Raw genomic sequence first — 26,588 nt, 5'->3', positions numbered from 1 at the left:
AAACTAGTTTAATTAGTTTCATCTATTTAACTTGAACGTTTCCTCAAAGACCAAGTTTTTCTTTTTAGTGGGGTTGTGTGTGTGTGTGTGTGTGTGTGTGTGTGTGTGTGTGTGTGTGTGTGTGTGAGACCTGTCCACAACGACCCCTTGTGGCCCCGCTACACGCGCACTCGCGGCCCTGAACGTTACCTAATCGATCGAATTAAAATCCCAAATTATGGAAATGAAAATCGCACAAATCAGAGAAAGCTCCCCGCCGTCACGATGCGTTAAAATGGAAAATCGGTGTTGGCAAGAAACTGCAAAATAAGTAAAAAAGAAATAAAAATGTTGAATAAATGTCGCTATAAACCGGGTTCTTGGCCAGAAAGCGATGATATATGATATAATATAATATAATATAATATAATATGATATAATAATGTGAATCGGAGCCTCCGGCTCTCAGGTTTACTGAAACATTAGATCTGCAGAATCAAACAAAGCAGCGTTTGAAACTAATGTTTTGCTGTAATACACCATTTGAATGGATATAACCAGGTATTCTTTTGTTTTCCCTGTGAATACATGACCGATTTTTATTTTATTGTCTAAAATGAGATTCTGTGATTAGATGTTGAAATTAAAATTATGAGTTTTTTCTGTGTTTTTTTAATCTGCAAAATGATATGATAACATTCCTGATTTATCACATTTTAGGATTTTAACCAATAAGTCTGAGACAAGGGAGTATAAACAATAAATTGCTACCTTTGTTTTTTGTTCAGTTGTGAAAAATAGTGACACGAGCCTTAAACATGCAGAACATCTGCTTTAAACTGGCGACCAGTGTTTTACTGGCACTACATTTTAGCAAATCCAACATAATTTCATACTTAAAAGGGAATATTAATGCCAACTCATGAGAACATTCAGTAATATACTTCCTTGAACAGGAGTATGAGCTTTATTGAACCTAAAATGTCTTGTTTTAGTTTTAAATGTGCTAAATTAAATTTGACCTGCTCAGTAGGAGACGGGTCAAACCATCTAATAAAGTAAAGGAAGCAGATGGAGGGTCAAAGTTAATCTGCCTGAGATGATCTATATATCTATATGTCTCACTGCTGGACTCAGCCAAGGACTGGTGGCCGTCTATTGGTCATTTATTCACAACATTTCCATTTATGTGAATGAAGCCCCTTCATTTCCTTCAAAGTCGACACACATTCAATAAAAAGCATTTTGATGCTTTCGGTCAAAAATCAGTCAAACTCCGACATAAATAATAAATAATATAGTAAAAATGATTGTTTCCCCGATCTCTCTGAATATTAAACTGGACATCACAACATCAAGACATCTCGGGCGTCATCATTTCCCGGCAGTACCTGAAAGCAGCATGGTGAATTTTCCGTACGACCACTAGGTGTCAGTATAACTCTGAACTCACCTTTCCGCCAATCAACACTTGATAAAGAGGTGAGACTAGGCTCGTTCGACTTGATGTAGCCGCCTGCAGCGCGCCACCTAACGTGATGTATTGTGGGTTGAAAGCGATGCATGATGGGTGTCCGACTTAGCAGCCGACTGCAAAGACGTCACAGGGTCGCGACCATATCACGTGACCCAAAACATCGCGAGAACAAGTTTTTAAGAGCCGCTTCTTGCGGCGCTTGGCAGCGCGGTGAACGGTGGCTGCAACTGGCTTGTCCACACCTCCGCTACAGCGGAATGGTTCTCATTGGTTAAAAGTTCAATGACGTGTGTTCAGGTCCGCACTCGGCGGCCACCTTGTGGTGAAATGATACTTTTTATTTTGGTCGCATTGATCTCATGGCTTAATCTAAAGTTCCGTGCATTGTGTTGTGAGTCGGCCTATTATATGTGAGGTCTGGTTAATACAAACATAGAATGATAATACAAATATACTGGAAAAAAATAATGCCTTCCACATGTTGCCTTGCGTGTGTGTGTGTATGTATTTATTTATGTATATATGTATGTGTGTGTGTGTGTGTAATATATATATATATATATATATATATATATATATATATATATATATATATATATATATATATATATACACACACACTTTATATATCACATATCTCTTTGGTTTGCTGCAGTGTTCTATCGCTTGAGCACTATAGTCACGTTGACTTTGTTGTCCGACTTGACGGCGTTTGGCTGCCGTCTCTTTTAGAGCCCGCCCCCTCAGACACCTGCAGCTCTCGTCGGCGTGGTAAGTCAAGTCAAGTCAAGCCAAGACCATCCCGAACGAGCCTACTGTGACGAGTCGTGGTGACGTCGCTTCCGTCGCAAGACACGCCTTTAGCCTATAAAACTACTTATTTGATCTTTGGTGCTGATCTGCCACCATTTTCACATTTCATATATTACATCCGTACAGCTGGACGGACCCGGATGCGTTGGAGTCCCACAGGGATCAGATCGCGGCATCTGCAGCAGGTAGAGAGAACATTCCTCAGAGACTTAGAAAGATGTATAGAAGAGCCTGCTGCTTGTTCGTTCTCAGCTGCTGCCCAGAATAATAACTAAACATGTTCAGCACCACACGTCCAGTGGACAGCTCCCTACAGCTCAGAGGCGTCATGCCTTCAGAGAGCACCAACTTATTGGGTCTCCGTTACGAGTAGAACACCTCTCCGACTATTGATTTCAAAACGGATTCAAAGGAATATACAGTGTGTTATTTCCCCAGTACAGTTTGGAATCATTGCTTTAATTAACAAATGAATTAACGCTACAGGTCAATAAGAGAAGAAGAATACCTTCTTAGGTTGAGATCAAGATCTTTTTCCACGAGAGATCATCGGTCAGTCAATCCAGTCAATCCATCAACAACCATATAATAATCATTTAACATTATATAATAATATAAAAAAGGTCATGAAGAACGTAGATATTTCAAATACTGAAGGGGAATTAAATAATGTCAATTTAAAATGTGTGTAATTATCTAAGGTTAAGTTAGATTGTGTTCCCAGATTGCTCTAGTTCAATTATAGTAAAGTAAATTATATTATATATGTAATTATAAAATGTATATATAATTAAACATATGCACTATTAACAACGAAAACAATAATTATTGTTAATATCGTTATGAAACCACAGTATTTTATATACACTATTGCAAACACCAAACCCCATGACGCAGTGAACTCACTTACAGAGCTGTAGGGACCTCTAGTGGCCGATAGAAAAACTGCAGCAGGCCAACAATTAAAAACTGTCATGTGCTCTAGTTTATGGCTTGTTTAAAAAAAAAAAAAAACTTCAGCATGAGTATTTACTTTTGACAATGTATTTTACTTTTAAACTATCTCCTAATATCTGTACTTTCTACTCCTCAGTTTCCTGAAGCGGTCTTACCTTCCAGCCAACGATGATCAGCATACAATGTCTTTATTTTCTGAAAAAAGAGTCAAATGTGAGATTTAAATACAAACCTCCTGTTAAAGTTGTGTAAGAAAATATAAATGGGATTTTGACCGTGAACTGCTCTTTTGCATATTCACCAAAAAATATATAAATAAACAAAAAGATTAAAATGTGTAATGTTTCCACACAGGTGCTCACCGTTTCATTTTGCCATTTGCAGATAAGACAAGACAAAAATCCATAATTGCTTCACCGTGGAAATGTGCTTCTGTTATTGCTGCCAATAAATATTATTACTGGAAAAAAGAGTGCAAATCAGAGCAATTTTCTTTATGAATAAACATTTAATAGTGCATTCATAACAGTCTATGCCTTCATTTATTTGCATATCAAATCCATAAAAATGTCCAAATAATAACTTAAATCATGAAAATGTCATTTATGAAAACAAAGATACAGGATATGGACATATTAATGGAAACACTTGACAATATAAAACAATCCAACAGGAATTACAAAATAAAATAACAGCATAAATCAAAACCTCTCTGACAGTGTAATAAGGTACATTTATTGCTGGGTTGTTAGATTGGATTGCATGCTTTTGTTCAGGTGTTTCCATTATTGTGTCCACTCCTTGTTGTAGTGTTTTTGCAGCGTACACCAGTCTTGTAATTGTGGACTCTGACCAGCAGGGGGAGGCCAGGCTCAAAGAGTGAAACCTCCCAGTAACAGACTTCCCAGTGTACACTGGCATGTAAAGCTGCTCATGAACCTCTGCAGCATTCAAGCATCACGTAACATTTCCTCTGCTGTACATAGAGAATGTCTGTTCAGCACCTCTGGATCTCACACATCTGTTCAGCACCTCTGCATCTCACACACTTCCACACGAGTCCAGGTGGAGGATCGGCCCCTGAGGTGGACCCCCCGGCCAGACCAGACCCCTCAGACACGGGGAAATGACTCGCTGCATTGTCCGCTCAGCAGCTTCACTCAGGGCTTTACAGTCACGTATGCAGGGAGGTCAATAACGACTGTGCTCGTCTGTTGCCGTGACGATGACGTCCATCCAAATCCGCATGGACACCGGATTGGTCGCCACCAGAAAGAAAAGCCGGTCGTATGTCTTCACGCAGAACGTCAGAGTGGGCCGCGGCGACTGAAGAGAAGAGACAGCCAAAAGTCATTAAAAACATAGTAGAGCAGATATTTCTCAGGTTGGATGAGCAGCGTTGATCACATTACAGGAGACTGATCATTAGATAATTAATAACACTAAAGTAATGAGGAATGTGCACAATCAGTTCTTCAGCAGTCGAAGAAATACTTAGATCGTTTACTGAAGGAAAAGTAAAACCCATTGTGTGCAAAACAAGGCATTTTGGGGATTCATGACTCGGCTAAACCGGGACACCATATATGACACTTCCTGTCCAGTTTGAGCTGCATTTATCAAAGTGTTGCCCCGGGAATTCAAAGGCAGTCAGACAGATTTGATTGGTTTCTCAGTGAGAACTCACAGAAGAGGCTGTTCGTAGATGGTCGAGGTAAACTTCTTCTATGGCCTGGAAGTAGATGACTCCCTTTAGCTTCCTCTCATCACAGTCTGCAGCAAACGGAGAAGCAAGTTAGCAACTTAATCCATTCATGTCATGAAATATATTATATAAGATGTTGGACTTCCTCTTAGAGTGTGACGGACTCAGCAAACAGCCATCAGAATGTGCACAAGCCACTCCCCCTGCAGGTCTGACCTGTGTAGTAGGCTAGACGTCTGTGGTCCATGTCAAACAGGAACCATCTCTTCTTCCAGGTCTTGACCCGCCCCCCTCGCTTGGTCAGGAAGCCGGCGCAGCGTCGAGGCGTCATGCGCAGCTCCGTGCAGCCGGTGACCCCGTGACCCAGAGACTCCACGTGGGCCCGGAGGTCAAAGTTGGGAGAGAGGAAGAGGGGCAGGCTGGGCTCCAGGGGGGCCTTCTGCAATCAGAGGAATGACCTGAAATGTGTGCTTCACTCCTTCCTGGTCCCACATTCATCCAGAACATCACTGATACATCATCATGAGTATTTATATAGTATATATATTATTGTTACCTCAAATAGGGAATAACCATGGTTAAAGGTTCAGGCACGGAGATACAGGACGGTATCGACTACATAGTTGCATGATGGGAAATGTAGGTATATTTGGATCTTGGACAATATTACTATATTACTATTTTAAATAGTATCTTTGAATCCATCACCTGCAACTGCAACATTAAGGGCACATGTCCACTTTGTCTACTATATGTTTGTTTCACATCGTGTTTGCTGCACCGCCACCAACAGTCCTCATCTACTAGCCTCTACTAGCACAACACACCTGAACCTCTCACCAACCGAGGTGCATTCTGGGAAGGAAGAAGAAGATATTGATCTTTTTGTAAGTGTCCTTTCATACCTCTGGGGAGTACGGGGGAGAACTCTCCGGTGGCGGCTCCTTTGGTTCTGGGTCTGGCCTTTCTGGGGTCTCTGGCTCTGGCCCGGGTCTGGCCCGGGTCTCCGGTGGTTCGGTTCTCGGAGAGTTCAGCTCTTTCTGTCTTCTCTCCTCCAACAAAACATGCCATCGCTCTTCCTGCACACATGTATCACATAAAATCAGCTGCTGCTACAGATTTGTATTTCATATTTGCATGAAACAAAACTGACATCAATATGTATCAAACAATCTGCTTTCTAAACTAAACCCACATTTTTCAGCCTGGGCGTTCGCCAATGCTGCAAAACAAGCGTTTTATCACAAACATCCACACATCTGTGTTCAAGGAGCCGAGTGTCGGCCATCAGACAGCTGTGTCGAATGCAGCGCTCCACGGCTGATTAGTCGGCGTCGGCAGGTGACTCACCCTCTCTCTGAGCAGCCTCTCTCTCTCCGCCTTGGCTTCCCGCAGTTTCTTCTCGATCTCCACGAGGTCCAACAGAGACGGGCTGTGAGAGGAAGAGGAGGAGGATTCACCGGTTAATCAGAGAAACACAGGAGGCTGGTATGTGTAGCGGAGTTTTAAGAAGATACTGCCTCGTTTGGGGAATTTTTATGGTGCTATCTATTAGTTAAAGCAGGGACTCCCTTCAACACAATACAGTTTCAGCTCTGATGCCAAAATCAAAGTCCTTGTCAATCCCTTCGTTGTGAAATTCTGATTCTTGGTTGGATTCCTATCTGTAATGACATCATTGGTCTTCCCAAGATAGACTGGGAATGTGAAAATCATGCTGAAAAGACATCTGATGTGGCAAAGACCAGTCATACAGTGTTTCTCAGATCTTAACAATTAATGTGTTGAGTCTATTGTTTCCCAGAAAGGAAGCTGGCCAAAACAATGAGAAATAAAGAACCGATATTGAATAAATGGTAGAACGGTAAATAAAAAGTGATCCTCCTCACAGACCCTTCACACTTGTGAGCAAACAACCATAAAAATGCCACCACTGCTCCATGTAAATGCCTTCTACATTAAAAGCCTTGAAGAGTGCTTCCTGTATCTGACCTGGCAGCGCGGGAGCTCGCTGCACTGCTGCACGGACTGAGCAACCCGTTGCTGGTCCCACTTCTGTGGCCGTTGTTGCTGGTCCCGTTGCTGAGTCTGTGGGAGGGGGGCGGGGACGTGAAAGCCTCTGGGCTCTGGTTGTCTGGACGCGTCCTCACCAACCCTGAGAGGAGGACGGAGATGGAGAAGACACACGAGATCACGCGGGGCCGTCAGCTCAAATCACTGTTTTTAGAAGATGCAGCGCTGAGTGGTGTGTACCGAGATGATGAATCACATTAGAGGAAGAACTTTCAGTTACTTCAGTTACCTGCAAGACGAGACACGACCGAGGTCAGGCGGCCGGGACGTGTGTGTGTGTGTGTGTGTGTGTGTGTGAGAGAACAACAGATACTACTGAGGAGATTGCGTATAGAGGCTCTTCTTGGCTCATCCGGTCGGTACAGGAAAATCCTGCTTTCTACGACGTGAAAAAACAACCTGCCGACTCCACCGACACACCTTGGATTGGACTAAAGAGGGCGGGGCCTGAGCAAACAGTCGCCATGAGAGTGTTTGGTATTGTTCCTCTCGGCTGAAGCGATCAGCAGCACAAACAGAAGAGGAAGGCTGCAGCAGCTCACCCTGCGCTGACAGCGGCCGCTCGCCGTGTTTGCTGTGGCGATGCGAGCTCCGTCTTCTGGGCAAACTGGCAGACTCTTTGTATGGATCCTGCAAAATAACAAAACAGTTCAACTGCAAACTAGAGCTGATGCAATGTTAAAATGTATTTTGCCGGATATTATATCTGCAATTATTTTGATAACTGATTAAGTCTCTTTTTATGCAGCTATACCCAGAATGCACTGCTGTTTTCTTGGCCTTCTTCTGTGACATTGAATTAGCTTATCTTGAGTTCTGGAAAGATTATTTCAGGAGTGTCTCTCCAAACTAAAGGTTTGATAGCTTTGTTCAGGAAAATGAAATGACAACAACAAATGAAAGGAATCAATAATGACAACAACTGTATGTTGTAAACACATGCGGTATCCATGGCGACGAGCTGCATACCTGAGGAGGCTTGTGAATGGTCAGAGGGGAAAGTGACATCATGCAGGGAGTCGAGCAGGTGATGTTGGACCAATCAGTGAGCTGCTTCTTCTCTTTGAGAACCTGTAGGACCAGAGGAAATGCTATTTCAAATTCAGTAACGTTAAAATGGCCGCAAGGCACAAATACTAAACCGTTTAAATGAACCGGAGCGACGGGAAACATAACACTTGGTTGACCGATGAAAATCTGCCGACATACCACATCTGGCTGAGGATCACAACTCCGCTTCCAAGAGGGATCGTAATGAGTTAAAAAAAAAACTCCTCATTGCCTCTCTAGCTTTCCCTCTGACCCTCCCTTCCTCTCTTGACTCACGAACACATGAGCAATTCATTCACTCCCGCAGTCCACTGTTTCACCCTGATCTGTTCAACGACTCACCAGCGTACGGATCCACTGATCCTGGGTTACTGTTCTTCTACGTCACACATTCATTTCTGTCAAAACCCCAACACACACAACAAGCTCTCTGCATTAAACGTCCACGTGTGTCAGACGTGTGTCAGACGTAAACCCGAGGTCACATGTCATACACACTAGTCTGACACGTCTCCTCATCCTTCTCACCTCCAGCTGTTCTCTCATTTAGAAGACAGTTTCAGTTGTTTGGGTTTCTTACCTCTTGTTAAAATGATGTGGAACGTCTCCAAGCTCGCCGTCTCTCCCTCTCACACACACCTCCACACACACACTCACACATATCGACAAAAGCTGCATCCTCCCTCACACTGCTCACTCCTCCCTCTATCCCCGGTCTTCCCCTCCCTCCCTCTCCTCCCTCCCTCCCTCCATGTCTGATTTGCTTTTCCCTCGTCCAGATCTCATTTGAACGCTGTCACAGCAAAGTATAATTAGCCACTGAGTAAATCTCAAAGGAGATGCAAGCATTCATAATAAACATGGAGAACACATGGCCACAGTATGTTTGCATGCCTAAAATAAATCTCTGTAGGCTAAATAACGCATTCCTTTACGCAGCAACCATCCAAATTGACCTTTTTGTCAATGCATCATGGTCAATATGTTTGGTAGAGCCATTTATTACATCATTTATTAAATCAGGACCCTGTTGAAAACAACATGATGCATCTCAAAAGGCTTTTACAAACAATAAAATGTGTTAAATTCTAATAATTCTCTAGAGACATTCAGACAACTCTATAAGATGGAAAACAGAACAGCGAACCGTTCCACCCACAGACACTAACAATGCAACATTGTGGCATTATTATCGTCACACAGCAGATCCAGCTAACCTAATTAACTCGTTAAACATGCATTTGCAAACAGGATTGACATAATGTGCACATTTACAGATCCAGCAGCAACATCATCATTCATTTGGAGTCGTATTTTTGACCATGTGATGAATGCAAGTCCAATATTCACGTGTTTTATCTCGGTTTTGGGCTCCACCACCTCCTGAGGGAAATATCTGGCTCTTTAGCCATCGCTATTAGCAACCACCCCACTTTATTTTCAAAAGGTAGGGCAGCTTTAACACAGCTGTTACGCTACTTAGCTGAACAAATAAAAACATGCACCTAGAATGCAAACAATGTGATGTCAAAGACGTCGAGCTGTGTCCCAGATTTCACTCATTCTCTACTCCATTCATACAAGTGACGTGTACGAACGCTACCTCTTCAACGCAATAGCAGAAATGAAATATATCGCACAATATAGTATATAAGTGGACATTTTGGACTCATAATTAACTCATTTTCTCCAGCGAACACTTTATTCTAGTAATGACTTGAGTGAGATGTAGAGACACTTAACAGTAAAGTTATACATCTATTGTATCAACAGTAAAACAACACGTGTTCCACTGTGGACACATTCAAACTGAAATAGGTGTTTAATTAACAGCTGAACCATCTGAATATGACTCTTTTTTTAATTAGGAGGAAGCAGAAGTGATTCTCAACAATATCATAAATGGCTCTTACCGCTTGATTTGTGTAGACGAGATCTCTCCTTTCTTTCCTCAAGGCGTTGAGCTCCCTCTCCTTCTCCCTCTCCATCTCCTTCAGCTGACTCTGCAACTGCTGGACTCGCTCCTGGACATCCACAACAACAGGACGGTCATCAAATCCACAACAACAGGACTCCCATCAAATCCACAACAACACGGCGGACATATGGTCATCAGAACAGTGACTCGCGCTGCATCTGCTTCATCTGGGCCGGTCTGAGCTTACTGAATGTTTTCATCATGTTGGGTTTAATGTTGAAAACATCCCGAATGGTGAGCGACCGCCCCGTGCTCCTCTCAGCTGAGACACGATGCAAATCAAACAGCCATTTTGCAAGTCGATGAAGAGGCACGAGAAGTGTCATGTGACAGCACGGCCCAGAGTGTAAGATAAATGACGGCCTGACATTAGCTGGGTGAATTGGCAGAGCCGATGTGACACATTTAGAGACGGCCGGTACAGAGACGAGCTGTCATCTGGCCTCGCTGCAGCTGAGTCAACCAGCATCCCGCTCACACAATCCCCTCTTCTTCTCCCAGCCTCCTCTATCAGACTCCGCTCATTCAGGATGATTCCATGCTAGTTCCAACCTCTAACAGTCAATATATGTTCTTGGAATCTGACATTTTGGAGCTTTCTTTGTCAGGATGTGAACGAAGCAAAATCTGCTCTGATTCTGGGAAATAATGGAGGCTTCACAAACGATCAAATACATAAGATTTGAGACTTTTGACTCAGACTTCTCCTGACCTGAGAGAAGACAATAGAAAGTGTGGTTAGAAAGGTTTCGTTAGCATTCTTTACCCACCGATGCTAAACTATTAGTCTGCACGTTGAATTTAGTGCTAATGAGTAAAGGTTAGCATGCTAAGAAAGGTGAACATGTTACCGCATGTCAGCATTTAGCTCAAAGCACCACTGGCTTCAGAATGTGAGTCATATTAATAACACTATCAAAAGAAATATCTCTTCCAAACAAACAAACTTCAGAATCAGAAGTAAATGGTTGCTTTGTGAAAATGAGCCGACAACACAGAAACTGTCGGGACAAGCGTGTCTCCACAAGCTTTCTGAACTCGATAAAAGTATAATTATAATTATAGTTAATAGTTAATTAGATACTGAAAAAAATGCATTATCCCGAACAAAGTAAACACACAAGGGCAGCAACGTGCCAGCAGGTGGCGCCTCATGGCAGTGACGCATTGAGGATTTATCACACGGGTGCCAACATGTTCGAGCCTCTTCAGATGATCCTGAATCTGAAATCTTCAGATTTGTTCTGTTTCTTGACTCTCCGTCACAAAGCTGCAGGATGAATTGTTCCAACAATTACAATCATTAATTCATTCATTAACACTTTAAAACAGTAATCGGCTAGTTCTCTGCTCATAAATGCTCAGTCGCATTCTGAACAGAAATAAATGACCCTCCCCTGTAATTAAGTTCAGAGTCATGTGACACAATGGTGCTGGTGAGATGGAGGCCGAGAGTTCATGTCCCGATTTAAAAGGGGGCGTGTCTTAGTGACAACATGGTCTGAGACTGAGGGGAGTGTGTATATGAGGATGCTGTAAATAAGGATGCAGCTCGTCCCTCGGGCCAAGGAGACAATAATAATGATTTCCACTGTGCTGCAGTGCAAAAATAGCATCTGAGCCAGATTTATAGCTTTGTTGATCAATGCCAACGACTCTGTGATTATTGTAGGAGGAGGTCAGATTTGTGGCTTTAAACCGTCTGCCCTCTCCTTACTTGAACCCTGAAGAGAGGAAGATTCATTTCAGACTGCAGAGCTTCGGTAAAGACTTCTGTTGGATCTCTGATGGGATGGATGGAATTATGAAGATACATAGTTGGGAAAAAGGTGAGCGCCGGTGCAAGAAAACTCAGTCTAGATTGTAGAAGTTAGTTATTATGATTCTAATGATTATTCCTGCTACTACTACAAATACAGAGGTCTACTGGATCGGACTGTATGCGTCCTGCTCGTTGTTCCGGCGGCTCTCAGTCTGAGGTCATGCGTTTGTATGAAGGGACGTTTATGTGAAGGTTGATCCCACGTCAGCCTGCGGGGGTAAACACATGACGTTCAGCTGAAAACCCGTAGAACACGTCGGTGTTTACCTGCAGAGTGTTGATGGCATGCTGCTGCTGGGAGATTTCCTTCTCCGTGTCCTCGTCCTTCTCCTCGTCCGTCTCTTTGTCCGGCGTGTCCTCGTCCTCCTCGTCGACGCCGCTCTCTCGCTCCAGAACACGAAACTCCCAGTCCTCGAAGGCCCGCACCGCCGCGTCCATCGACTCTTTCTCCTGCAATTTGTCTCATATCATCAATGTGCATCTTTTCATTTTGTACTCGTTATCTGTGTTTATGTTGTTTTCTCAAAGATGGACTTCATCTACAGCGATCACAATCATCTTATGAAGTCAGCTATCAGCTATGATAATAATAATAATAAATATAAATATGCCACACATCTACTGGAAAAGCTGGTTACTTTTTATCCACCAAAACGTTTAATAATAAAGTGAATTCCTTCCGAAAATTACATTATGTTTAAATTAAGATTTCCTTTACCTTCATGCCCAATGAGTTTGTGTGCAGCAACGTGTTGCCTTTAAGATAAATATAATAACGCCTTTGTAGAAGATATAATAACCACGTGGGACATTGAAAGCTTGATTTGAAAACATCAATGAGCTTCGAGTGTTAAAAACATTCGGTTCAGCGTTTGTGGTCTGGAAGTAAAAACCGGCCTTCTTGTTCTGGTGTGTGTGTGTGTGTGTGTGTGTGTGTGTGTGTGTGTGTGTGTGTTTGTGTGTGTTTGTTTGTGTTTTCATGTGGGAGGTTTTCACTGTTTGTGACGAACCAGTTTTTCAAAAAGCTCTTTCCAAATAAATCTAGCGTGTCACAACATAAAGTAACTGCTGCTGCACCCAAACCTGAACGCTGCTTTGAAAACAAGGAGGTCTCCGTCTGGTCTCATTCACACAGACCATCCTATGCACTGTCTGTGTGTGTGTGTGTGTGTGTCTGTGTGTGTGTGTGTGTGTGTGTGTGTGTGTGTGTGTGTGTGTGTGTGTACTCTGACACATCAGGTTGAACAGGTCCTGAACAATCACACTCTGTGGAACCAAACAGCAGCGTGATGTAAGTCTGGAGGTCTGAGCCGATGCTACGCTAACACACCGCCACATGGGAGACGGAGCCAAAACTGCAGGCCGAGGATCAGTTTCAGCTTCAGCTTCCCATTGGACGGCTGCCAATAACCTCATTTATTTCATTTAGTCCCCAATAAAAGGTTTAGCAAGATTAGATCCCCCGACACATGACAGTCAGTGTGAAGTGCATCGATCCAAAAACTCTCAGCGGGTATTTAGAAAACTATGAATGAATGAATGAAACGGTGAAGAATGAGACAGAAGTGGATGAATAACGGCTACAAGCAGGAAACGTAACATGTTCGATACTGCATGCATGTGGAGGCCGGGTGCAGCTCACCACTCACCTGCAGCAGCTGCAGTGTCAGCTGTCCTCTCTGGCTCTCTGGCTGACTGGGGATCAGCTTCTCCTTCTCCTCACACCTCCCCTTCAGCTCCTGAAGCCTGCGTCTCTCCTCCTCCAGACGCTCCCGCTCCTGCAGGTACAGTCAACATCCAACTATTCAACAAAACTGTTTCCCCAAACAATAAAAAGTCTATTCCCAACCCTGTTAGACGTCTTTCATGGGAACTGACTTATCGCCGACACGATCTCGTGTTGATGTTCGTGGACATTAATGAGCCTCACATTTCTACGACATTCCTGAAGCTTTTACTGCTGGGATTCTGATCCTCATGTTATATGTATATATATTTTAAGGATGCACCGAATATTCGCCCACCGAAACACTTTTATCACCGAAACAACACGGCCCAAACAGAGAGTTGTGATGACGCAAGCAAAAACTCTGGCCAGCGCACGCTTGTCTGGATAAGCGCCAACATGTCTGAAGTGTGGACGTTTCGCTGATGAGATTTATAATTATAAATATATATACTGTAGTTATGTAGTTATTTCTCTCTCATATCAGAAATAAAAAGGTTATATGGAAATATCTTTACAATTTTCTTCAGCATGACAGCAATTTATAAAAAAAAGCAAACTGCCTGTTTTCAGCATCAACATCATCGGTACAAAATGTTGGATTCGTAGAAATGAGGAAACTAGTTTTGTTTTCAACTTCACATCAAAGAAAACTATGAAAATCAATCAGAACCAGAAAATCTTTCTATATATATGCGCCGATATTTACCCAGCATGCATCGCGGGTTCAGATCCTTCGTTCCAACATGTTGCCACATACAGCGGAACAAGAGGACATAGTATTTCAGGAATAATTGTATTTATTTGTGTTTATTTAAAATGGATGAAATGGCATTAAAATGCTACAACCAACACTGTCTGTCGGATCACGGAACCATGAAAGAAGAACACAATCACGAATCACGTCTGATGAAAAGCGCTGATATTATGGTGATAATATATGATATGAATTGCGTTGCTACCTGTTGCCTGCCGCTGTGTCGGGGCTTCTCCTCCCGTCTGGCCTGCTGCTGCAGCGCCTGCAGCCTCTGAGTGTGCCTGCGCAGCTGCGTCTGCTCCGTCTGCAGCTCTCCCTGCAGCAGCGCGACCTCCAGCTGCAGCTGAGAGGAGCAGAATCATGTTGACCAGAGCTAGTCAAGTCACAGATATGCATTCCTTCACCGTGACTGTGTCGAGGTTTGCAGACGGCACGGAGATAAAAAATGTGCAGACTTCAGCAGAGACACAATCAAGTCATTTCAGTGTTTCTTTGAACGCCCTGTAGATTTGCTGCAGCGCTCATGGAGAGTTAAAGGAACCCTTAAAGGAACACTTTACCCATGAAACGACCATTTTTATATCGTTTACTCACATGTTACCTTGAATTGGAAGTAAATGATCTGAAAACATCTGTTTACAAAGTTTCATTCATCCAGCTGTTACTTCCCAAACACATGCATGTTCACTAAAACCACCTTTTAAACACTTCCTACACAAACAGCAGTTTCAGCTTTAAGTCAAATTTAACTGAATCACTTGATTTCCTTAAAGAGGAGCCATGATGCTTTTCTGAATTCCTTTACTGTATTTATAGGGTTTTTGTACATTTAAAAGGCTTTTGGGGCTTTTTGGAAGGGAGGGGTCAAACAGCGTTTCAGAGAGAGGGCACGGCCAAATAAAGCATTTTTAAACATGTTCTAATATTAACCTGAAATACAAGTTTACACCAGACAAGGAGGATCATCGGTCCGATGGGATAATTAAATGTTTTTGTCTATGATTTGGACCACAATCATCCAACATGCTCACTTCGATCTTAAGCTCCTCCTTCTGCTGGTCGATCTCTGTGATTCGCTGTTGGAGCATGGAGGGCAGCGGCAGGTTCCTCAGTGAGCCCGGCACCGGCGTCTTAATGCAGGACTGACAGAGAGGGAGAACACAGCAGAACAAGTGACCACATGCAGGTTACCATCAGTGGAGGGATGAGTAATGTGGGATGATGTTAGAACGTTTACATGCGAGAGCTTCAGGATGGATTCATGTTTAAAGAGGCAGATTACTGCATCGCCATCATCAACAGCTTCTCACTCACTTTCCTGAATTCATTTGCTTTTTAATCTTATTTTGTTGACATGTTTTTATTTGTGTGCTCTTGTTTGCTTGCTTTTATTCTTTTCCTTTTATGGCCTTTGGGTTTAAAAAGTGTCATATTAACAAATTAGCATCGCCTTACCCTCTCACTCTCTGTGCTGCTCGTCTCTGTATCCGACTCCGCCCCCGAGGAGGCGGGGCTCTGACCTCCCACCACTCTGGTGATCCACGGCAGCGGCGGCGGTGGCGGCGTTCCCTGCTGCCACGGGCTCCTGGTGCTCTCCATGTTATGCCGGGGCATTTCTGCATGCAGAGTAGTTCATGAGAGCCAGCACTTTGGTGAATATGGCGGTAATCTAATCTGCTGCCGGGTGGAAGGCGTGTCACAGATCAGGTGACAGTTCACAGAGGGGATTACACAGCTGAGTAGTACTGCATAATCACGTTAAAACACAGAAATCCCCCTTTGCTTCCGAAAACAAGACGGACGGAGAAAATAAAAGCCTGACAGGAAAGAGGAAGCAATAGTGAAAGAGAGGGCAGACTTCAGGACGTGTGTGTGTGTGTGTGTGTGTGTGTGTGTGTGTGTGTGTGTGTGTGTGTGTGTGTGTGTGAGAGAGAGATAAAGCAGCAGTAAAAACAATGAGTAGAAACGGCCCACAAACTTTTTTTTGAAGTACTTTTACGTAGTACTTGTTTGTTCCATCACATTCATCCGATCAAATGCCATTGTATGATATCTACACTGTTCTACATCAAAGTCCACCTAAAGGCCGATATTATTATCCTGCTCTCTTTAATCTCTTTCTCTTGCTGGCCTTCTGTGTGTTCTTCTCTTTACACAAGATCAGCAGAAAAACACGCCATCACAGACCAAAAACCAAGTTGTGGGAAAAATACTTTTTATATTGTCTAACCTCCCCCCCGTCTTCCCTCGCCCGCTGTGCCCTCCCTCTCTGCTCGCATTCAGGCCGTATTAGGCTGCGGCGACGTGGGCGGACAGGAAGCACAGAGATAAATATACAGCCCAGATATGAGTGAGGGCTTCCAAACAACCGCTGGCACACTGACATGGAGCGGGAGGAGAGGGGAGGCCGGACAGGCAGGAAGTAGATTACAACAGTCAACAGTTTCTAGTGATACATGATGAAACATGCAGAATTACAGAACAGGGATGCATCGACCTTTTCACTCGATACCCGGCCGTTACCGATCCCATACCAGCGTTTAATTCAAAGGCAAGGAGGCTTTATTTGTGTATGACTGTATTGAACATTTGCTCCTCTACTTATCATTTGTACTGCGCCCTCCGACCTTCTCTCCAGTAAAAGCTGAACACTTCTGGGGAAACAGCGGGCAGAGGGAGCTTCACGCCGAGTTGCATTATTGACCAAACAAACATCAGTGCTGCGTTCGCTGTCTGACCTCCAGCTAAAGTCCACTCAGATACACTATCAACCCCACGGAGCCGAGGGAGAACTAAAGTCCATGCTAACCAGCGGTTTGTCCAACGCAACAAACGAGACAGGGAGACAGGAAAGGAAGGGCAAAGTTCACACTGGGAGTCAGATCCCAGAACAAGAACAGTGTTGTGTCTCTGGAGAGTTAGATGGCGGCGCGGGCGCGTGAATGCGTTATGTTTATGTGTGTTACGTAATGAACAAGCTCAGCGCTCAGAGCATCGGCCTGCATCGCTAAGAATCAGCAAGCGATCAGCAGCTACCAGAACAGCTGACGCAGCATAACACACTGTCAGCGTATCACCCGCTCTTTCACTCTGAGGCCTCCTCCAATCACATCACTGCTGTTTCACTCTGAGGCCTCCTCCAATCACATCACTGCTCTTTCACTCTGAGGCCTCCTCCAATCACATCACTGCTGTTTCACTCCGAGGCCTCCTCCAATCACATCACTGCTCTTTCACTCCGAGGCCTCCTCCAATCACATCACTGCTGTTTCACTCCGAGGCCTCCTCCAATCACATCACTGCTGTTTCACTCTGAGGCCTCCTCCAATCACATCACTGCTGTTCACTCCGAGGCCTCCTCCAATCACATCACTGCTGTTTGACTCCGAGGCCTCCTCCAATCACATCACTGCTCTGTCACTCTGAGGCCTCCTCCAATCACATCACTGCTCTGTCACTCTGAGGCCTCCTCCAATCACATCACTGCTCTGTCCACTCCGAGGCCTCCTCCAATCACATCACTGCTCTTTCACTCTGAGGCCTCCTCCAATCACATCACTGCTGTTTCACTCCGAGGCCTCCTCCAATCACATCACTGCTGTTTCACTCTGAGGCCTCCTCCAATCACATCACCGCTCTTTCACTCTGAGGCCTCCTCCAATCACATCACTGCTGTTTCACTCCGAGGCCTCCTCCAATCACATCACTGCTGTTTCACTCCGAGGCCTCCTCCAATCACATCACTGCTGTTTCAATCCGAGGCCTCCTCCAATCACATCACTGCTCTTTCACTCTGAGGCCTCCTCCAATCACATCACCCGTGTTTGACCTCAAATAAGCCGATAGAAGTCAATCAATGAACAGTTTGTGTCCAGTTTGTTACCAAGGCCACTTTCTACAGACACTGGATGGATTTCCTCCAGAACATTTCATTAGCTGCCATGTTGTTTGTTACACCAGCAGCTGAGGTGTCTAACTCTGGTACAGTAATGATCATGTGACATGGATTCTCGCTCATATCAGAAATAAAAAGGTGATATGGAAATATCTTTACACTTTCCTTCAGCGTGACAGCAATCTAAAAAAGCAAATCGCCTGTTTTCTGTAAAAAATTATCATCGGTACAAAATGTTGGATTCTTAGAAATGAGGAAACTAGTTTTGTTTTCAACTTCACATCAAAGAAAACTATGAAAATCGATCAGAACCAGAATTTCTTTCTTGTGGAAACCAGGCGCCGATATTTACCCAGCATGCATCGCGGGTTCAGATTCAGATCCTTCGTTCCAACATGTTGGAGGACACATTATGTACCAGCAATCTGAGAAATGTGGCGTTTTCCTCTTTAATTGATACATGTTTGTGACATAAAGGCTGTGAGGAAGAGATATATTGATAAACTGTCGGTTTAGTTGGAGTGATGAAAGACTGGTTGGAGGTGGAACAAGGCGAGAACGCCTTCATGGGAAAGTAATCTGATTATTAGAGTTTAAACAAAGTAATAAACGATCATATCTTGATTACTTGTTTGCAGTGAGGAAGAGGAGGGAGCAGACCTGCAGAGAACGTGATATAATGGAGCTCCTTAATGATGAAAGGAACAGCCGGCTGAAAGGATCTGGAAGGAAAAGTGAGGCTGAACACAAAACCACAAAGTCAACACTGACAGCAGATATTCCAGCAGCGACACACGGGACAAAGAGCTGAGACGGTGGCATGTTTGGCGTGGGCGTGGGCGCCGATGACACCACTGAGCGTCGATACCAGGGCAGCACGGGGGCAACGTCCAATCAGAGCCCGGGAAGTCAACAGCTCACAGTTCAAACTAAAGTGAATCCATCACATATAAGTGGAGTTCTTTAGTATCCTGTATGTATCCATGCAGGGAGATTATCTATCATCTCATATTGTTTTTCAATAAAAAAAAGAGTTTAAATCATGTTTGGATGAAACGTTCATGTCGTCCCACGTCTAAATGTGTGCAGCACCGACCGGGACTTATCAGTGTAAACAGAAGTCAGGTGATGTTTGCATGACTTTGCTCAATATGGGACAGATCAACTCGCCACAAACTCCACTGTGTTGTCTATTAAATATTAAACACAGTCGATCACTTTATGTTTCATCTGGTAAAACTGATGCAGGATAACAACACCTAGAGTGCTTTGCAAAAGTATCCCCCCATTTTATTGCCTCACAACCTGAAATTCAAATAGATTTTTATTTGAATTTTGTGCAATGGAAAAAATGAAGGTAAATATATATTTTTTAATTGTGCAACCAATTACCTTCAGAAGTAACATAATGAGTTAAATAACGTGTGCAATCTGAGTGTAACATGATCTCACGGAGCACCGTTGTTAACTAGTTTGTAGATCCATATACAAATCCATTTTAACTTCACGTTGGAAGGCAAGAACATTTGAAAATACAGATTTATGATCCGACGCGTCTGTCTACAAGATTTAAGGGCCAACAAAAATCTTGTTGAAGAATCGCAATAAAATAAATGTTCCTGTGACCTCAGCAGATCCTCTCCTACTGCAGGAAGCTCTCAACATTATTTAACCTGGAGGTCTTGTTGCCAGGTCTTGGTACCAACACTACTACTACTACTACTACTACTACTACTAATACTACTACTACTACTACTACTACTACTACTACTACTAGGCGTTTTTTTTCTCGCCACTGTCGCTGTAACGCCCCTGGGTGATGTTGGGACTTTACTCTAAAAATCCTGAGCGTATTCTAGTCCTGCTCATGTGTTAAGTGTCCTGAGACTTCTGTTGTGATATGACACTATAAATACTATTGAATTGGGTTTCCGGACTCAAATATTTTCAGAGGATTAGCAAGTTGTGAAATCATATTCACCACGAACATACTTTCACTGCAAAGTATGCAAGTGATGCGTTGCCTTTAAACCCAGTGGAATGCTCCCGACCGGGGGGGCAAACCCTAACCAACAACGCAGACGAGGAAATGCATCTTCATCTGCAGAAGGCATGCGACCAAAACCAGGTACGAAGCCACGCGGACGACGAGTAGGAAGTCACATAAACAGAATTATTGGCCACAATTACAGACTTCAGTCAAACAGACCAAACCTCCAGTCTTTAAAGCTCTCTGCTCAAAACACATGACCTGACATCATCACATCAGCATCTACACGACGTTTCCACAAAGCACTCATTTTTCTGTGTGTGTGTGTGTGTGTGTGTGTGTGTTCCATCAACCTCTATGTGTTTGAAACGCTGCCCTGGATCTGCTTCCTTAAAACAGATCAAACATATTTCTGGGAGCGTTCTTGTACTAATTCGACAGCGGTGACCTCTGACCTGCTGCGTGTCGCTCCGCTGGCTCGGCGCCGGGAAGATGTCTTCAAACTACAGGTTTGACAACATCAGCAGGAAAAACCGGTGGGGGAGCGAGGTAATGCTGCTCGTGAAGCTCCGTGTCACATGACAACATACGCCCATGCATTGTGAAGCTTTGGACTTCTTTCTGGGCTCACTGTACTTTCCTACTTTCACATGACGGCGTGCCGTGACCACAGTGGCAGCTTTATGACTCGTACAGGTCAGGATATACCGACACCATGCTTCTCAAACAAACAGCTAACTTTCTATTACATGCTCTCCAAACACCATGGCAGCCACACAAGAAGGAACATATCCATCCCTACGAGGAGGGAGAATGAATGCTGCCTCTGCACTAAAGGGTGCAAATCAGCATCTCTGCCCACTTCAGCTTCTCACCTAAACCTTTATCCAACAAGTTCAGGGGTCACATGTCGGGAACTAAACCGTTTAAAGTCAAGCTGAATGAAAAACACCTTTTTAACCCTTTAGATCACATCCCCGTCGTGTTGCGCACCTGTTAAACAATATATGCCAGAAAAATACATTTTTTCTTAATTTAATAATCTAAATCCAATACCTTTTTCACCCCAGAAAACAAAATATCACACATGCATCCATAAATCAATCTGCAACCAGATCAAAGTTCTTTTTTTAAAAAAAGAAAAGGAACTTTCAGTGCTTCCCCACAAAAAAATCTGTTTATCTATAAATAGAAGGCCAATTCATCGAGGGCAATAAATAAGGAAAAACAGACATTTGTTGGCTCCATCTTCTCTGTTGTAATGATTTGTTGCTCTCCTCTAAAACCACAAATATCTTTTTGTTTAGTCTTCTAAACAGAGACTTTAAGACTATGAGCTCTGGGACTCCCTGATGGGAGAACATCTATGAAGAGGGAAAACATCTGCTATGAAAAAAGGCTCCACTGAAATGCATTGAACATCACAGAGAAGTGAGAAAAGCTTCCCTTTGGCCTCACATGCATCCACGTTCAGGCTCACGTGAGGGATTCACTTTATTCACTAAGAGAATATCACAGATGGAAATAATAAATGCAGAGTTTACAGTATATTGTGAGAAACTCCCATGATGCAACTGTCTGTGACTCCGTCTGTGACTCCTGCTTCATCTGCAGAGACAGACATTCATTTGAGTCTGAATCACAAATCTGGGAATCGTGATGCAAGAAAAGAGTGATCCATTAATGACACAGGGCTCAGACACAGATTTGTCCGAAGCCAGTCAAAACAAGGTGTGTGTGTGTGTGTGTGTGTGTGTGTGTGTGTGTGTGTCTGACAATAACTAAAAGGCAGAACTCCCCAGACAGCAAACCCTCCCACCCGAAGGCAATCTCCTCTCACGGTCATCCCTCCATCTACGCTTCCACCCACGCTGTTTACCGGCCGATGCTGATGGAAGGACGGCCGGATATCTCAGGGTCATTGGAACCCCCCCCCCCAGATCACAGCTGGTTCACCAGGTCTGTTTGCTGTGAGGTTGGCAGAATTGGATTCACACACAGATAACAAAAATGCTAATTAATTATGGGCCTATCCCAGATGTATCGTTATGAATTCAACATGGGCCTAATAGGTCAGTGCTGCTAGAATAATACCCAAAATGATGCCATCACATAAAATTAAATACCACGGTGAATGATGAAATACAAAGATGAAAATAATAAACTGGCAACTCAAATTAAATCAGGAAATGCAGATATAAGTGTTTGTAGAGACTTTAACAAAGACTGACATTATTAATATAATGTATGAATATGAGTATATCGCATCAATGTATTGATTTATTACCCCATAATATTGGGTTTGTATTTGATCTGTTTGCCCCTCAGGCAGCCTGAGTCTGATCATGGGACCAGGTTCGGCACAGAAACAGTCGAGAAAGTCACCGTGGAGTGATAACGTTAATTATTCAGGTCAGTATTTGGACCAAAGGGGTTCAAATGTAATCAATAAAGTCGTTTACCACTAATTCAATAAAGTGGTTCACTATCACAGCAGAGAATGAGCTGCAGGCAACACGTTGGTTGCTTTGGGATTTCAATAGGTTGAATAAATGAATTCATGAACCGTACTTGAACGTCTCGCGAGGGAAGCTTTAGCAGAGAGAGCAGAATAATAGAGCGATACTGTGTGACAGGAGCAGCTCTTACCTGGAAACACGGCGAGGCTCACACTTCCCAACTCATAACTTCCTGGCGAAGCCGGCGACGAGAAGAAACCCGTCACTTTCACCGCGTTCAAGTGACGTCGACGGCTCTAAAGTTCCTTCACCTGGTTGGGTTCGACATCCGGACCCGCGCGTGACGGAGCTGCTGCTGCTGCTGCTGCTGCTGCGTCAACAGGTGACAACGAACCGAAAGCACGCGCGAGGGCTGGACGCAGGGCGCGCGTGGGCAGGAGGGGGCGGGGCGACTAATAAAAGTAAATAAATAAAAAATAAAGTAAAAAAAGCCCCGCGTGCCGCTGCAACGAACAGTAGAGTCCCTGAAGTCCCGAAACGGGGTTTCTATTCCGGGCTCTGACGCTTCCTCATCGCGGAGCTCGTCCAGGCGCTCCGCCAGAACCTGAACTAAGACCACTTAAATACTCCATGACAAGCTGCCATGGGAATGGGTTCACGATGTAGTGCTGAGTAATGGGGGGGCTTCTAAAGGAAATAATACGTGTGAATGTCAACAATATACTTAATGTAGTAAAAGTACACTAGTACAGTAGTAGTCAGCATCACACATGTCCAGAATATACATCCCATTATTAATTATGATTAGGTACCGATAGACGCCAAGTCCCGCCCCTTCCGGTGGACCACCAGTATTAGGGTAATTCTAACTACTGCTGAAAAGTTTGTGAATCAATAAAGTTACCTTAAAACAACCAACAAAAACATCACACTGGCTGTTTTTGTATTATTAATCAGAATCTAGTCGAGTCAATGTGAAATGTTTATGTAACTGAATTGAAGTAGAAGTATAGCAGAACACATAAAGAACTTGAGTAAACGTACTAACTGAAGGAGTCCTGAAACCCAGAGGAGTCCTCTGTGTGAAACGAGGTCTGTGGTTAACACAAGCTGAAGATGACATGATATCGAATTAATCAATGAATTATGCTTTTTTCTTTTACACGTCGTATAAAGGCGGTTGCTAACAAGTGGTGAAATGAGGCTACACAACTCTCCTTTACAGCCTCGTTGTGTGACCACCATGCGGTTCATTTACGGCCGAACATTAGCGTTTTGCTTCTGGCGATTCGTTCACGCTTCAAAAATAGAAGCGGTGTTGATTTGTGAAGATGAACTTATCCTTCGATGTGAGGGGAAGTCCAATCAAAAGGACAACCTCGTCTTTAGAAAAAGCTAAAAATGCAAGCGTTGCTTCTTCTCGGTGTGCAAACGGGAAAATAAAATGAGTGAATGACCAACACTTACTAATACTGTGACATTCAAGTCTCACCGAGTCCTTAAAGAAAACCCCTGATGGATTAGAAAGTTCTGTAATGTTACTTCAACAAAGCCCTGCAGGATATTAGAGTGGTAAACACAATGACATATAGGATGAGATATTCCATGACCATCAAGGCCGTGTGACTGTTAGAAATCCTGTATGGATGCATAATAAGAGTAACAGCGTTAGTCCCTACAGATCCCAGGGATTAAAATACCATGAAGCATTACTCCGTCACTGTAAACTACCACTAAGTACCGCGGGAACTCCTGTAGCAAATGTGAGTAAATCTTCAAAATATACCATTGCCATTCAAACACTTTAAAGTGGCGTCTGGACTCAGAGATCCACTTAAAGACCCTATAGGAGGACTTCCTTTAGGGTCCCTGTGGCACGGGGAGAATGCGCTCTTCACTCTTGAGGGTTTTATCACCCCGACTGGCCTCTTTACAGCTCTCCCTCTGAATGAGCTGATAGTGTAATAGATTCTCTCCGGTGACATGTGGACGGTGTGAGGGAGAGAATGGGCAGCAGGTTCAGGATGGCGGCGGTGTGAGTAGGCCGAGGGAGAGCCTGAAAGAGGACCAGCAGGTTCAGGATGGTGGCGATGTGAGTGGGCCAAGGAGAGCCTGAAAGAGGACCGGCAGGTTCACGATGGCGGCGGTGTGAGTGGGCCAAGGAGAGCCTGAAAGAGGACCGGCAGGTTCAGGATGGCGGCGGTGTGAGTGGGCCAAGGAGAGCCTGAAAGAGGACCGGCAGGTTCACGATGGCGGCGGTGTGAGTGGGCCGAGAGAGAGCCTGAAAGAGGACCGGCAGGTTCACGATGGCGGCGGTGTGAGTGTGCCGAGGGAGAGCCTGAAAGAGGACCGGCAGGTTCAGGATGGCGGCGGTGTGAGTGGGCCGAGGGAGAGCCTGAAAGAGGACCAGCAGGTTCAGGATGGCGGCGGTGTGAGTGGGCCAAGGAGAGCCTGAAAGAGGACCGGCAGGTTCAGGATGGCGGCGGTGTGAGTGGGCCGAGGGAGAGCCTGAAAGAGGACCAGCAGGTTCAGGATGGCGGCGGTGTGAGTAGGCCAAGGAGAGCCTGAAAGAGGACCGGCAGGTTCACGATGGCGGCGGTGTGAGTGGGCCAAGGAGAGCCTGAAAGAGGACCGGCAGGTTCACGATGGCGGCGGTGTGAGTGGGCCGAGAGAGAGCCTGAAAGAGGACCGGCAGGTTCACGATGGCGGCGGTGTGAGTGGGCCGAGAGAGAGCCTGAAAGAGGACCGGCAGGTTCACGATGGCGGCGGTGTGAGTAGGCCAAGGAGAGCCTGAAAGAGGACCGGCAGGTTCAGGATGGCGGCGGTGTGAGTAGGCCAAGGAGAGCCTGAAAGAAGGCCGGCAGGTTCACGATGGCGGCGGTGTGAGTGGGCCAAGGAGAGCCTGAAAGAGGACCGGCAGGTTCAGGATGGCGGCGGTGTGAGTAGGCCAAGGAGAGCCTGAAAGAGGACCGGCAGGTTCAGGATGGTGGCGGTGTGAGTAGGCCGAGGGAGAGCCTGAAAGAAGGCCGGCAGATGGGCGACGCAGACTGGGTGAAAGGACAGCTGGCAGCTTTTGATTCCCCGACAGCAAAAAAAAACAAAACAACAGGATCGAGAGAAAAGGAGCGTTTTATGTGGAAAGCAACATATCTTCAGTTTGATGGCGACGACGGTCACACACAGACAGACACACACACACACACACACAGACACAGACACACACAGACACACACACACACACAAACAGCACTAGGTGAGGCAGAGGATATCGAAATCATGTTGTTTGTCTCAAGTGCTGACAGGCAGCTGGTAGATGGGGTGGGGTGTGTGTGTGTGTGTGTGTGTGTGTGGTTTTAACTTGCATGTGACCAGGCAACACCCACTGACTTTCTTTCATTCTTAAACAAGCCTTCGTCTTTTATTCCTAACAAAGTTGCATCTTTTGAGTTGTTTCAAAGCTTGCAGGCAGAGATCCATCTAATGACCCAAATAACAATAACCTCGTGTAGCTGAAAGGAAGTGGATAAATACAGCAGGCTGCTCATCTCTGACTATCAATCTGATAACAAGCTAGTGTTAATGGGAGGTTTTTCATCACACTTACAAAGTGATGCTGATTGGTCACATCATGGCTGACACATCTGCTCCTTAATGTCAGCATCAGTGACCTCCAGCAAACAACTCATGCATGTCATTTTCTTCTGTTCTTCCATTCAAGTGAGGGGACTCAACACTGAAAAGTCAAGCTAATAGGGAAGTGTCTTACACTTGCATTCTGTCTGCTGGCCATCAGGGGGCGACTCCTCTGCTTTTAAAAATAAGTGATCGCATGGAAGTCTATGAGAAAATGACCCTACTTTCACTTGATTTATTACAAGATTGTGGTCTCAATCTCGAATGTCTAGTC

The 26,588-nt window shown here is 44.5% G+C and overlaps 1 protein-coding gene across 2 annotated transcripts; it reads right to left on the bottom strand.

Moving 5' to 3' along the window:
* Positions 1-3,714: 3,714 nt before the first annotated feature.
* On the bottom strand, positions 3,715-23,094 carry phldb3 (pleckstrin homology-like domain, family B, member 3). Of its 2 annotated transcripts, none has more exons than XM_084027341.1 (15): positions 22,872-23,094; positions 15,793-15,953; positions 15,369-15,479; positions 14,543-14,680; positions 13,504-13,632; positions 12,122-12,304; positions 9,968-10,078; positions 7,974-8,075; positions 7,547-7,634; positions 6,924-7,086; positions 6,282-6,363; positions 5,837-6,010; positions 5,148-5,367; positions 4,914-4,999; positions 3,715-4,552 (listed from the first exon to the last, which is right to left on the bottom strand). In XM_084027341.1, exons 2-15 carry the CDS (start codon positions 15,949-15,951, stop codon positions 4,418-4,420), a joined length of 1,881 nt encoding a protein of 626 aa, XP_083883467.1. In that variant the 5' UTR covers positions 15,952-15,953; positions 22,872-23,094; the 3' UTR covers positions 3,715-4,417. The 2 variants fall into 2 exon arrangements, with proteins under 2 accessions (XP_083883467.1, XP_083883466.1); XM_084027340.1 differs by having other exon boundaries at positions 5,148-5,370; positions 22,872-23,086.
* Positions 23,095-26,588: the final 3,494 nt, after the last annotated feature.

The sequence above is a fragment of the Eutrigla gurnardus genome (genome assembly GCF_963514095.1).
Source record: "Eutrigla gurnardus genome assembly, chromosome: 14".
NCBI lineage: Eukaryota > Metazoa > Chordata > Actinopteri > Perciformes > Triglidae > Eutrigla > Eutrigla gurnardus.
The sequence above is the reverse complement of the archived record's forward strand: the minus strand, read 5'-3'. Positions and strand labels throughout refer to the sequence as shown.

Excerpts from the sequence above, each read along its gene's own strand:
- phldb3 (XM_084027340.1), bottom strand. The coding sequence starts at position 15,951 with ATGCCCCGGCATAACATGGAGAGCACCAGGAGCCCGTGGCAGCAGGGA. Across the intron at positions 15,480-15,792 it reads GCAGCACAGAGAGTGAGAGG|TCCTGCATTAAGACGCCGGT; the intron begins GTAAGGCGATGC and ends CCTCTCTGTCAG. Across the intron at positions 13,633-14,542 it reads GACACAGCGGCAGGCAACAG|GAGCGGGAGCGTCTGGAGGA; the intron begins GTAGCAACGCAA and ends CTGTACCTGCAG.